The sequence below is a fragment of the Aethalodelphis obliquidens genome, unplaced genomic scaffold (assembly GCF_003676395.1).
Source record: "Aethalodelphis obliquidens isolate GAN/ISIS:26980383/991018 unplaced genomic scaffold, ASM367639v1 scaffold1, whole genome shotgun sequence".
NCBI lineage: Eukaryota > Metazoa > Chordata > Mammalia > Artiodactyla > Delphinidae > Aethalodelphis > Aethalodelphis obliquidens.
The window spans coordinates 12,198,524-12,211,850 of record NW_020837945.1 but is presented as its reverse complement, the minus strand read 5'-3'; the positions used below and the strand labels follow the sequence as shown (position 1 = coordinate 12,211,850).

At 43.7% G+C, this 13,327-nt stretch overlaps 1 protein-coding gene across 1 annotated transcript in view; it reads right to left on the bottom strand.

The window, feature by feature from the left end:
- Window positions 1-552: 552 nt before the first annotated feature.
- The window catches only part of EPCIP (exosomal polycystin 1 interacting protein), a 17,958-nt gene continuing 5,183 nt past the window's right edge, over window positions 553-13,327 (bottom strand). Inside the window, exon 2 of the mRNA XM_027082625.1 lies at window positions 553-2,421. Within this exon, the coding sequence (XP_026938426.1) occupies window positions 1,703-2,362 (660 nt within the window). The 5' untranslated portion in view covers window positions 2,363-2,421 and the 3' untranslated portion in view covers window positions 553-1,702. The remainder of the gene's footprint in view (window positions 2,422-13,327) is intronic.

Below are 13,327 nucleotides of genomic sequence, written 5' to 3'. Positions count from 1 at the left end.
CTTCTTTGTCTTTTTCCATCACTTTAATCTTACCTCTCAAATACGATGTCAGTAATGAGGTCATTACATTTTTCTATTAAAATTCATATTTTGGTCTTAGTTTTGGCCTAATTTAAACACTGACATTATAGATGCATGCTAATTAGCCCTAATGGCCAAATCCCCCACCAATTACGCAAATGTAGACATTTCAGGTTATTTCAGTCACCCTGTGTTAAGGTTAAGAGAAAAATGTGGTGAATGTGATATAAAGTCATCAATTCCAAGACAGCCTGTCATTTCATAATAGAACTATTTCTTATTATGATATCATAAATTCAGTAATGTTTCAAATTCTTTGCACTCTGAATTTAGACGTTTATACCATAATTGCCACAGATTCTTTATATTCCACTTTAATGGTAAGTTGGGTTTCTGGGAGAGAAGAATTTCTTCGTACAATGATGAGTCAGTTTAATTAATTAATTTTTAAATGTATTTATTTATCTATTTTTTGGCTGTGCCACATGGCTTGCAGGATCCTACTTCCCCAACCAGGGATTGAACCCGGGCCCTCAGGTGTGAGACTGCAGCATCCTGACCTGGACCACCAGGGAATCCCCAAGTCAATTTAATTAAAAAAGAAATATGTTGTGTTAGTTCCTTGTATCAATGCACATAAAACCATTTTGTGTTAACCCCATCATACAAAGTATCTTGACTTTCGTTAAGTTCTTTCGTTAATTATTAGTTATTATCTATTAGTAATCTGGGCATATTTACCCATGGGAGTAATGTTATAAGGGACTGTTACATTCCCAGGCTAGTCCCTAGTGTAGTCAAACACAGTTCTCCTGGTATTAATCTAAGTTCCGATTTCTGGAGCAGGAGAAGGAGGTGGGGGATGAAGACAAAGAGAGGAGAAAGGGGGAAGTGGTACAGCGGGGCCGAAGATAGTAGGCAAGACAAGAGAGGGACATGAAGGGCTAGAAGAGGAAAACTTTCCCTGGGTTTAGGCCTTGCTCTAAGGAAAAAACCCAATGCACTTGGCTTTTGTGACTTCCAATTTTGATTTCTGTATCCCTTCCTCAGGACCCTAGTGCCCTCATTCAGTCCTAAGGTCCCACCCTATCCTCCAAGCTTCAAACCTCCCTCACTAAACACACTCACAAGATTCCCCTTTCTCAATGTGAATATTCTTAACAAGATATTTGGAAAATACCAGTCTAAGAGAGCCTAATCTTTCTGTGGCACTCACAGTCTCAAAATGCTGAAGTCTATCATTCTCCACTTAGGGGAATTCCAACTTATCTAACAAAATGAAGCAAAAAAAAAAAAAAAAAAAAAATTAAGGCAATGTTTTGAAGGAAGGCGCCTTTCTTGGGGGTCATCCCCTCTGCTGAGCTCCACTAAGCAGTTCCTGGGGTGCACTGGTCTCTCCATTTCTGATCTGACATTTCTCCACCTGCCCCCAGTAGCAAGGACCTAGCCTCTAGCCGGCCCTCAAGGCTCGTTTCTGGACTGAATCAAGTAGGTTTTTTGGCTCTTTTTATTTTGTTTTACCATGGATGGGCATGGGCAGAGCAGAGGGGGCCGGCAGAATGGGGGCTGGGGGTGAAGTGAAGTTGAGGATAGGAATACCCATGACCTTGTTCACAGACTCCTTGTTGAAATGATCCATAATGTGCCCAAGGTCCCAAAGGTTGGACACACAGCTACAATGTTAGTAAATGAATGTGACAACATAGCTTTTGTTGCTTAGAACTGGGAAGGTTTTAAAGTAGGAAAAGTAGGGGAAGTTGCTGGCCATGCTGGCAGAGTTTGCAATACTGTATGATTTTAAGGATGACTCCCTGTTGAAAAGTGCCATGTCTAAGAAGGAGATATACATACAGGTTTGCCAGCCTTGGTGTAACAACATGGGCTTCTCTCTGGATTCTCTCTCCCCACCATCGTGGATGAGTAAACTCTGCTCTGGGGAGGGATGCTTGGCCTCGGTGCTGATGCGAAGCCTCTTCAGACCACAAATAGCCAGGTACTCAGTGGGGAGAATGTTGGCACTGCACAGAGAAAGCTTCAGGTCCCGGACCAGCGTGAAGTTCAACAGGGGTCCCAGTGCAGATGTGTCTGTGAACCAGATGGTCAGATGGTCATTGTAGCTGGTTTGCTCGACTGCAAAAGGCAGGACGGTTTTACAGCTGCACATCAGGTTGGCCAAACTGTAGTCACAGTCCCGGATGTCTGCAGAGCAGCTGCACTTCCGAATGGTGTTTTCCTTCGTGAAAATTAGCGTGCCATTCTTCTGAGCTCTCGCGAAGCAGCCAAGTGCAAAGACGCCCAGTGCACCGAGCACAAGGAGGCTGCACCCAGAGGGTGGTACCATTCTTGTCTCAGGGTGGGCCAGCGAGCTTCCCCTTCATGAGCCGATTCACTGGAACTCACCTGAAAGACAATGTGCAGCTCTGCGATCACAGCCTCTCATTAGAAACGTGCAGCTTCCGGAAAAGGAGCCCCCTACATAACCCATCTTAAACTTTCTCTCTTGCAGTTTCTAGCAAAGGCAGGCAATGCTAGGAGCCCAAGTGCAGGCAACGCTCTTTTCTCAGAACCTCCTGGGAGGCCTCAGCCAATCCCATGAACTCTGCTCACCTGAGGGGTAAAACTCCCCGTGATGTCTGTTGGTAGTGAGACCAACATGCCAACAAGTAAGCAAGAGCAGATGCCGGACAGGAGACCTACCGCAGCCTGTCTGTGGGCAGGGATTTGGAGTGATCTAAGTGCGTACTTCCAGACTTCCTCCAAACTTCCCGTTGCCAGTACTGAATACCTGTCTACTCTCTAAACAGGCACATATCCCCACCCCGCCTCAATATCTGACTTCCTGGAATTCAGGAGACAAACAGTTCCTTGTCGGAATCAGCTACCCACGTGCTACCTGTTAACACAGCATGAATACCGGTGAAACATTTAGTTAATGGTAAACTTCAATTTCTAACTAGACAAACATGCTCCCCTCGATCATATTAATCTGTTTGTAGGACCATTCATACTTTTCCTGGTCTCCTAGTCCAGAATTAGAATCCACTTTAACCGTGTTACTCGACAATGAAAAGATTAATCACACACCAGTTAATCACAATGATCCTGATTTATCTACTCCTTTCCCCGAACAAATTTTATAAATTGACTTTATTAAATAACTTACTATAGGGCTCCAAAAGGAAGCAATGTATAAGCACTGTTAAATGACCTAAATAAGGTAGGAATGCTTGTTTAATTTAAAGAGCAACCCTGATGTCCAATTTTGGGGGAAATGCCCTACAGTGCCTGGCGTATAATAGACCTATGGTCTTCTTTTATGGTGTGATTGGAATAAGACATTACGAAATAGGGCACCAGATTTCAGTTTTGCAAAACTAAGGAAATTTCTCCTGAGTTAGCTGATGACTGAACAGACAGACCAAACAATACAGTTCAGTGCGTCTATACCTATGGTGGTAGGCATGGCAAGATGCTGGGGATAAGACCTCTGAATAGGAGAGTCCAGAGCTAGTGATGGCCCCCTGCAGGAAGCGTGGCAAGGAAGGATTGATGGAAGGTCACTCCAGGGAGTTACACATGTGTCCAAAGAGGATGGTGACAGCAGGAAAGAAGCTAGGCAGACCTGCATCCCTCAGGGAGTAAGATGAGGCTACAAGATGGCAGAGTAAGTCAAAGTGAAATCTAAGGTGGGGGGCAGAGCTAAAAACGCTGGGGTCAGGTACACAGGCAGGCAGCACAAGTCCATCAACAGGTTGGTGGCGTGAGTGCTGGGAGATTAAAAATCAGCTCAGTCAAGTAAACTTGAATGGATGGTAAGACATTGGTTCACAGCAATCCTAATACATCCATTCATTCAACAAATGCCCATTGGGAGTTTACTAGGTGGCAGGTACTTTGCTAGCCCAGGGGATACAGCCCAGAATAAGACAATGAGCTTATGTTCTAAAGGACTTGATTCTGCTTCCAGAGCCCAAGGTGGGTCAGGCCTACGTGTGAGGACCAGAGGCTATGAGAGTAGGGAAGGGAAAGGAGGCAAAGGCAGGAGTCAGGTAAGGCCAAGCAGAAGAAACAAAAATGGGCAAGAGCCGGACCCTGCCCCAAGGGCTCGTCTGCAAAAGAGGAAGACCAGGAAGGCTGAACCGAGAAAGCTCTCCTGAATGTACACACAAATATAGGATCATAGGAGAGAGGTAGGCTAAAATCCAGTCGGGAGACTGGATAAGGCGTCTGATAGTGTTCGTGTTTATCTTGAAGTTGGCACAGGGTTTTCTTCTTTTTTTTTTTAAGTATAAGTAGTGTTTTTATTCTTTCTAAAAATGGATTTTTCAAATAGGTTTTTTAATTAATTTTTATTGGAGTGTAGTTGATTTACAATGTTGTGTTAGTTTCAGGTGTACAGCAAAGTGAATCAGTTATACATATACATAGATCCACTCTTTTTGAGAGTCTATTCCCATATAGGTCATTACAGAGTACTGAGTAGAGTTTCCTGCGCTATGCAGTAGGTTCTTATTAGTTATCTATTTTACATATAGTAGTGTGTATATGTCAATCCCAATCTCCCACTTTATCCCTCCCCCACCTTTCCCCTTGGTAACTGTAAGTTTGTTTTCTACATCCGTACTCTATTTCTGTTTTGTAAATAGGTTCATTTGTACCATTTTTTAGATTCCACATATGAGCGATATCATATGATATTTGTCTTTCTGTGTCTGACTTACTTCACTCAGTATGACAATCTCTAGGTCCATGGCACAGGGTTTTCTTAAAGGATTTATTCATTAGTTCATTTTGTAGTAAAAGAAAGGGCTTTGAGAAACATGTAGATCCAGAATTCTCCCTGAACGAGAGGCTTAACAGTTTTAAATTGTGTTAGAATGTGGTGGCAAATACCCCACTTAGTAAGGAACAGTGCATAATTTACTAAATACAGATAATTTTAGATGATCACCTGTCCCAGATTCCACAGGAGGTTTCTAGGACTTCATGTCCCAGTAACCCCAGCATCCCAGAACTAGGAATGCTGTCATCGTATCAATGGCCTGCTCTGACCCCAGCCTTAGAGGGAAAGGGAGGGATGGGCATCTATACATCAGCTGGAACCTGGTGACAAAAGTGTCTACCTCATTCTTTTAGGTGCTGTTACCATTCAGAGGTGTGCATGGAAGAAGACAAGGGGTAAGAAAGGAAAAAGATATGGATTTCCTGGAGCTCTCCAGTGGAGCTGGAGATCCCCAAAGGGATTTGTGAGCAACTTCCTAGCAGTCAAAGCCCTGGCTGGGTCTCAGCAGCGAGGGCGCTGCCTTCCGGACATCAGGGAACTTGAAGGCCAGAACAAGGAGGCCAGATGCCTGAAGCCTCATGAAGGGTTACAGAGGGGGACAAGTATCCCTGGTAACCAATTGATGGGGTTTCCACAGAGATGCTAGTTGGACATTTTTCTCCTTCAGTTTTTTTTTTTTAATTTTTATTGGAGTATAGTTGATTTACAATGTTGTGTTAGTTTCAGGTATACAGCAAACTGAATCAGCTATACATATACATATATCCACTCTTTTTTTAGATTCTTTTCCCATATAGACCATTACAGAGTATTGAGTAGAGTTCCCTGTGTACAGTAGCTTCTTATTAGTTATCTATTTTATATATAGTAGTGTGTACATGTCAATCCCAAACTTCCAATTTATTCCCCCCGCCCCCGCTTATCCCCTGGTAACCGTAAGTTTATTTTCTATATCTGTGACTCTACTTCTCTTTTATAAATAAGTTCATTTGTACCCTTTTTTTTAGATTCCACATATAAGTGATATCATATGATATTTGTCTTTGTCTGACTTACTTCACTCAGTATGACAATCTCTAGGTCCATCCATGTTCCTGCAAATGGCATTACTTTGTTCTTTTTTATGGCTGAGTAATGTTCCATTGTATACATGTACCACATCTTCTTTATCCACTCCTCTGTCAATGGACATTTAGGTTACTTCTATGTCCTGGCTATTGTAAATAGTGCTGCAGTGAACATTGGGGTGCATGTATCTTTTCGAATTATGGTTTTCTCCAGATATATGCCTAGGAGTGGGGTTGCTGGATCATACAGTAGCTCTAGTTTTAGTTTTTTAAGGATCTCCTTCAGCTTTATCATGGATTTCTTTCTTTAGGTTTGTTGAACGTGGATTATGAACACCCTACTTTCACTATGTATCTCTTCATCTGTGGGCAAATTCCAGCCTGGCATAAGCAGAGCGAGCACAGATACATCACATTGCCCCCGCCCCTTGACCTGCTCCTGCCCATGGTAGGGGGGGCATTGTTGGGAAAGACACTCTTTTCTCTGGGGGTTGCTCAGCTTGTAGAAGGGAAATACGAATCTATTGGTAACTGCCTTGTGTCCAGAATGGGTGAGCTTGAGAATGAAGCCAACACAGAGGAAAACAGAGACAAGAAGTAGAGAGACATTCCTAACAGTCTTTTTCTCAGCGCCCAGATCAAGCCACGCCTGACATACTTCCTTGATTTTTTTTTTTGGTTTTTTTTATTTCTTCCTTGATTTTTTAAAAATATATGAGCCAAGTTGTTTTCCCTACTCAAGCCAATCTGAACTGGGATATCTATAAGAAGCGATTAAAAGTGTCTTGGTACACTGACATTTGGCGAACTATGCTTTTTTCAGTCACTCGGTAAACAATTGTTGAGCGCTTGCTTTGTGCTAGGCACTGTGCTAGAAGATAAAGCTAGCAGGAGCTTCGTCAAGGGCTTATACCCCAGTCAAAGACACACTGGAACCAATGATCACAGAGTAATGTGGTAATAATTCTAATAACAATTTGTATGGGATATTAAGTCTGTACCTAGGACTGCCTGGGAGTGGCTAAGTTCATAATATCTGCTTAGAGAAATATTTCTTGAGTGAGAAACATAAAAGGAAAATTACCTACGTAATTAGCATAGAGTGACCAGAATTTTTCAAATCAAAAGTAGGATAGAGAGATTGACAGGATATGAGGTTGGCAGGGGTGGCAGTGGGAAGGGGCAGTCGAGGGGTCCTGTGGGGCTGGAATCCTCAGACTTCCTCTGACAGATCATTTCTCAGCATCCCAGTTTTTTGTGGGCTCCATCATTGAGATTTGCAGACTGTGTCCTAATATAAGCCCCCTCCACACCCCTAGGGTTGGGGCATAGGGAGGGCCAGGGGCATAGGGAGGGGCAGGGGGCGTGGGTTTTATGTGTGGCCATTCTGCTTATGCCATGCTGGAGTCTGCCCACTAATGAACAAATGCACAGTGAAACTAGGGCAAAGGTTCATTCCTCCCTTACATACAGCCTAATGCCATTAAAGGGGGGTGGAGGTAGGGAGGGTGTGCTCCGCTCCACAGTCATTCAGCGACTCAGGCTTTATTTATTTATTTATTTATTTATTTATTTAGGCCAATTTCTAGGGCCCTCAGGTCCTCCACAGTATTTTTTTTCTTTTTTTTTTGGCCGCACTGCGCGGCATGCGGGATCTTAGTTTCCTGACCAGGGATCGAACCCGTGCACTCTGCAGGGGAAGCGGGGAGTCTTAACCACTGCACCGGCAGGGGAGTCCCCTCCACAGTATTTTCTGCCCACATTTCATGGGCCGGAACTCAGCCACATGGTACCACGTGGCTGCAAGCAGCTTGGAAATGAAGCCCAGCACTTTGCCAGGAGAGGAGAGGAGAATGTGGGTATTGGTGGGCACTAGAAGTTTCTGACGTACCTAGGTTGTGAGATACAATGAACAGCTTTATGCAACCATGACAAAAGAAGCTCAGGTGGTGTGAGTCCACCTAAACTTTTCAGGCAAGATGCTGAAAACCATGTACGGCCGTTAAATCTTTGATCATTGAATCACCGAACATGTTTAGAAACCAGAGTTCCTATTCAGACTCATTTGAAATATTTTTATATCTCAGTTGGAGAAATCCTGAGAGCAATTAATACTAGCAGCTAGCTGCATGAAAGCAAAGACTCCTGAATTGAGCAGATACAGACATCAGTTACTTCAAAACAAATTCCACACAGATTCCTTCTCAATCTAGGATTACACCCCAAATGTAGATAATGTTTATACTTGGCTCCAAAAGGAATGTTTCAAACTGGACTAGTTTTGTTTATAAGAAGGTATTACTAGTAAGGAGATATTGTGTCAGCGGGAGGATAGCATTTGGACCATTTGCCTGAAACTGATTTGAAATGTCATGAAGAATGATGCTTTGAATTCAATAGTCTTAACACAAAAGACAAGACATAACGATTGTGGGAAAATAGAGTGACACTCTCCAAATCCTTACAGCAATCAAAAATTGAATGATTTCAAATTTTAATTCAGATGTAAGTTGAATTTGGAATTAGAAGTGATTTGTTTTTAAGTGCAAAGACAATTAAGGGAAAGACTCAATTGAAGAAACTGGAGAAGACAAGCAGATGCTGATGAGATGCTCCAGCAAGAAGCAGACAGTCTGAAATATAAATCTGAACGCAGCACGGGGAAGAAAGGGAGAAGAAATCCAGCGTCTGGGCATCCCAAGAAACCCACTTTGAAGCAGGACTTGCGGAGCTAAGTGAGGATGTCTCTCGCAAATGTAATCCCCAGAGTGTGTCCCTGCAAAAATCCTTGAAGATTTGGAGGTGCTGAAAATGAGAGGAATTCCTGAAAAGGAGACAATTTGGAATCTTAGGTGTACCCACAAAGTGAGACGTGTACCCATACTCTTGGAGTGTATTTTGTCAAAAGCGCACACACTGGGGCTTCCCTGGTGGCGCACTGGTTGAGAGTCAGCCTGCCGATGCAGGGGACGCGGGTTCGTGCCCCGGTCTGGGAGGATCCCACATGCCGCGGAGCGGCTGGGCCCGTGAGCCACGGCCGCTGAGCCTGCGTGTCCAGAGCCTGTGCTCCACAGCAGGAGAGGCCACAGCAGTGAGAGGCCCGCGCACCGCAAAAAGAAAAAAAAAAGGCACACACTGCCTGCTGACATGGACAGCAGTTAAGATGGCCTCGCTCACTGCTGGAGTCTAATGGGCTGCTCAAGGAACATCGCATGTACTCTGGGAACAAACAACTGGGCAACCAACTCTAAGGTGATGTGCATGGTGAGTGCTTATTAAAGACACAGACCAAGTGTTGGGCAGGGAGAAATGGGAGAGACTCCCAGAGATGGTGCTGTGTGGACTGAGGAGAGAGGGGATGGGGTGAGGATAGCTGAGGTGCTGCATATAGAGGATTTTGCTTGAGTAAAATCTCAGACTAGAGTACTTGGCATGTCTTGGGGCCATGAGGCTGGGACTGTGCCAGCCAAGCTAAGCAGTTTGATCTCCAAACGCTTCTGATCTTCACCCCACCAATAAAACCCCTCCCCAGTAGATATAATTTTTAATTTATAAAGGTATTAGAAATACCGTAATTATACTGTACACGAAGAGTAGAATCTTAAATACTTCAGATGAAAAATAAAAATGGAAGTTTGAGTATTGTCAGCTCTACCCCACTGGCTCGTGTACCCCCTTTGATGTACACCCCCCCTTTGGAGGCCCCTGCTAGAGGCAAAAGTGAGGCGCTGAAGGTTTGTAAGCAGGGAGACCCGTGTAGATCTGTGCTTAAGGAAGTTCATGCAGGTGCCAGGAGGAGATTGAATTAGAGGGGCAGAGACCAGAAAACAATGAGTTCTAAGTGAGAAAATGCTTTTCTTTTGTATTTTCTTTGAAGGTTTCTCTCTCTCCACTTGCTGGCTCCTTCTAACTCCAGGCTCTCCAGATAAATTTATTTCACTATCTGGAATCCTTGAGGGGGTAGAGGGCACAAGAGGGTGGGATTGAGGAGGTGGGAATGAGGTCGAGGCTCCTGCCCTGCTGTCCCCTTGCTGTGCCTTCCTCTTAATTCCTTGCTCATCCCCTCATCCACTCTTTTCAGATGCCTGGTGCTAAAAGTCCACTCATACAGGGGTCTAATATCACTTGGTTAAGCCTTAGTACAGACTTAAGTAAACGCATTCTTGCCCAAGGGGATTGCGCTTTAAGCCTTATCCCTACCTTGCCCCTTGTTAGAGGGATAGCGAGGGTTAAATAGAAATACAGGAGAAGTGTGGGGTGAGACTCCTTTCTAGGACCCAGAATTGTGTGGCCACCTGTTCTCAGGCCCAGTTCCCACTCGTTGTGGCTGTGCAATCACCCTTCCCATGGAGGCCAGGGAGGAAATGTTGGCTACTCTGTTCTGTGGGTGAGAAGCTCGCAGAGCTGCTGGATGAAGGCTTTAGGTGGAGGATCTTGAGAATGATTTTTTGAAAAAAAAAGATTTTTAGCATTTTCCTTTTCCTTGGCTCTGCTCCACAAGGGCACTGCAGGGGACAGTTTAAAGAGAAGCACTACATAAGATGATATTGGAAAGAGGAATAATGTTCTTATTGCTTAATATTTCAAAGCTTATGATGTTGAAAGCGAATTTGGGTTTCTCCCCCATGTTTTCTTACTAGGATAAGTGTTGTCTTTTCTTTCTTCTTCACATTCCACAACAGCACACTCCCCATCCCTGGTACGAGCCACTGAATTTTCACACACCCTTCCAAGTCATTCTGAAGTCACCGCCTTGTAAAGTCTCTGTCGACAAAAATCACTTCCCCTTCATCGAAGTTCATGTGATTCATCATGAGAGGCAGGAAACGGGGTTTGCTGTGATTCTGATGGGATCAATTTCTCATTTGATTTATACAGTAAGACCTACACTATTTGCTATCATCTGATAGATTTCCTCATCTAGAAAAAGAGGAGATACAAGTTCATGTCTCCATAAGTTAGAATTTAGGCCAAATTAGTTTCAAGCATCCAATTCGGGTCTTCAGGGGACACAATTTAAAGCATTTTTGTGATTGTTAAACTCACTGAATATTTTTGGGCCAAAGAGCTTTTCTGAGTCATTTTTCTCAATATGGCATGGGAATGATAATACCTACCACACAAGGTTATAATAAGAGTAAAGCAAGGTGCATGTCATAATATATAGTCTATTAATGCTGTTCGTAAGTACTATTACTACTACTCATAAGCAACTATAATACACAGAGTACTATAGTACTATTCATAAACTATGGCATTTTGTAATGTCAGCATTATAGTGATAATAGGAATATATATATATTTGGGATATTAGAACATCCCAAAAGCCACCTTCCCCAAAATCCAAAGTAATGCTTAATTTAATGCACTGCTTGCATTGAAAATTTGAACAGAGAACAGGCTCAGCATAAAACAAAAAGATCTTCCTGTATCATTTTTTCTTGAACCTCATTTACAAATGTCCTCCTGTAAATTCTGAGGAATGCGAGGCCTTGAAATTATTAGTAAGCAAGTCTGGTAAATGGAAATAACTGTCCAATTCCCATTTCTACCCATTTCAATGTGTGTAAAATGTTTACAGAGACAGCAAAAGCATGGGATATGATCAAAACACTTTCTTTCTGGTCTTCTTCTGTGCTTGCTGGATACTGTGGTGGCTGAATAACGGCCCCTAAAGATATCCATGTCCTTATCCTTAGAACCTGTGAATATTACCTTACAAAGCAAGGAGGATTTTACATACGTGATTGAGTTAAAGACCTTGAGATGGGGAAATTATCCTGGATTATCTGGGTAGGCCCAACGAAATCACAAAGGTCCTTCTAAGAGGGATACAGGAAGAGAGAGAGAAGAAAAAGTGACAACAGAAGCAGAGACTGGAGTGATGTGGCCATAAGCCAAGGAATGCCAGCAGCCTCTAGAAGCTGGGAGAGGCAAGAAATGGATTCTCCTTTGGAGTCTCCAGAAGGATTAGCCCTGCCAGTACCTTGAATTTAGCGGAGTCAGACTGATTTTGGACCTCTGACCTCCAGAAATGTGAAAGAATAAATTTGTGTTGTTTTAAGCCACTAAGTTTGTGGGAATTTGTTAGAATGGTGATAGGAAAGGAATATGGAAATTATGAGGAAACAAAACCACCCAATCAAACCACTTTTGGATCAAGCACACTAGCTCCTCTTTATTCACAGCCCTGCAGTATTCACTAGTTGTGTCATGTGTCTTATTACTCTCACTAGACTGGATCATAAGCTCTTAGGGTAACAATGTCCTAAACTCCTTTCCATTCTTCTGTAGTACCAAGCTCGGAGCTGTCATAGAGTAGCCGCCCTGTATTGGACCCAGCCCAGTCTGAACAGATGCATCTGGACACGCCTCATGAGTTCAGAGGGTGACCGCATCCAGGTGGTTATTTGTATATGTGGAATTGTTGAGAAAAAAGAAGGAAGAGTAAAGATGATGTGTGGGGGTCTGGGGCAGGAGTGGGTGGAGGGATGGGACAGCGCTTGCCTCTTCTTAACCCAGACTAATTAAAGCCTTGGGCTGAGTCCAGTGGAGTTGTAGGCAGATACTGTATGGACGGCTCTCAAGAACTCAGAGATTCGGGACACAGTGGACCCTGCCCAGGTGAGAAAGTGTGACACTGAGCAGGGGACAGAGTCATTCTCCCCACTTCTGCACTGAGGGCAGCCCAGCTCTGAAACAGCGAGGGATAAGGGGCAGATAGCATCATTTGGCCTCTCCTGGAGGACAGACTGGGATGTCCCCAGACACTGCTCTCTGGGCAACAAGTTAACAGGGAGCCCCATGGCAGTGGCATGGGGGGGCAGTCGACATCCAATGGTGGCTGGGGACAGAGGCACATGAAAGGACCGTTTGTGAATACAGGTGAGGCACTCCAGGGGACCCCAAGAAATGATTAGAGGAGACTCTATTGTGTAGACATGGGGGTGGGAAGGAGGCAAGGACCTGTATCAGGTAGATGGGAGCACAAACCAACCAGATACAAGCGATTAGTGTTAATTAAACCTTATTTGTGCCCACTGGTTGGTGAAGCCAGGATCTCTTCAAGTATCAATTGGATTACTGCTTTCAGATTAAACGTAGTTAATGATAGAAATGAACTAAAGTGCTCAAAAGCGTCTAGACTAAGATAATTAAGAACTAACTGGGGACTTTCCTGGTGGTCCAGTGGTAGAGAATCTGCCTTCCAATGCAGGGGACGCAGGTTCGATCCCTGGCTGGGGAACTAAGATCCCACATGCTGCAGGGCACCTAAGCCCTCGCGCCACAGCTACTGAGTTCGTGTGCCACAACTAGAGAGAAACCCGAGCACCGCAACAAAGATCCCGCGTGCCACAACTCAGACCTGATGCAGCCAAGAAAATAAATAAATAGTTTTTAAAAATAGCTATATATATATATATATATATATATATATATATATATATATATATAT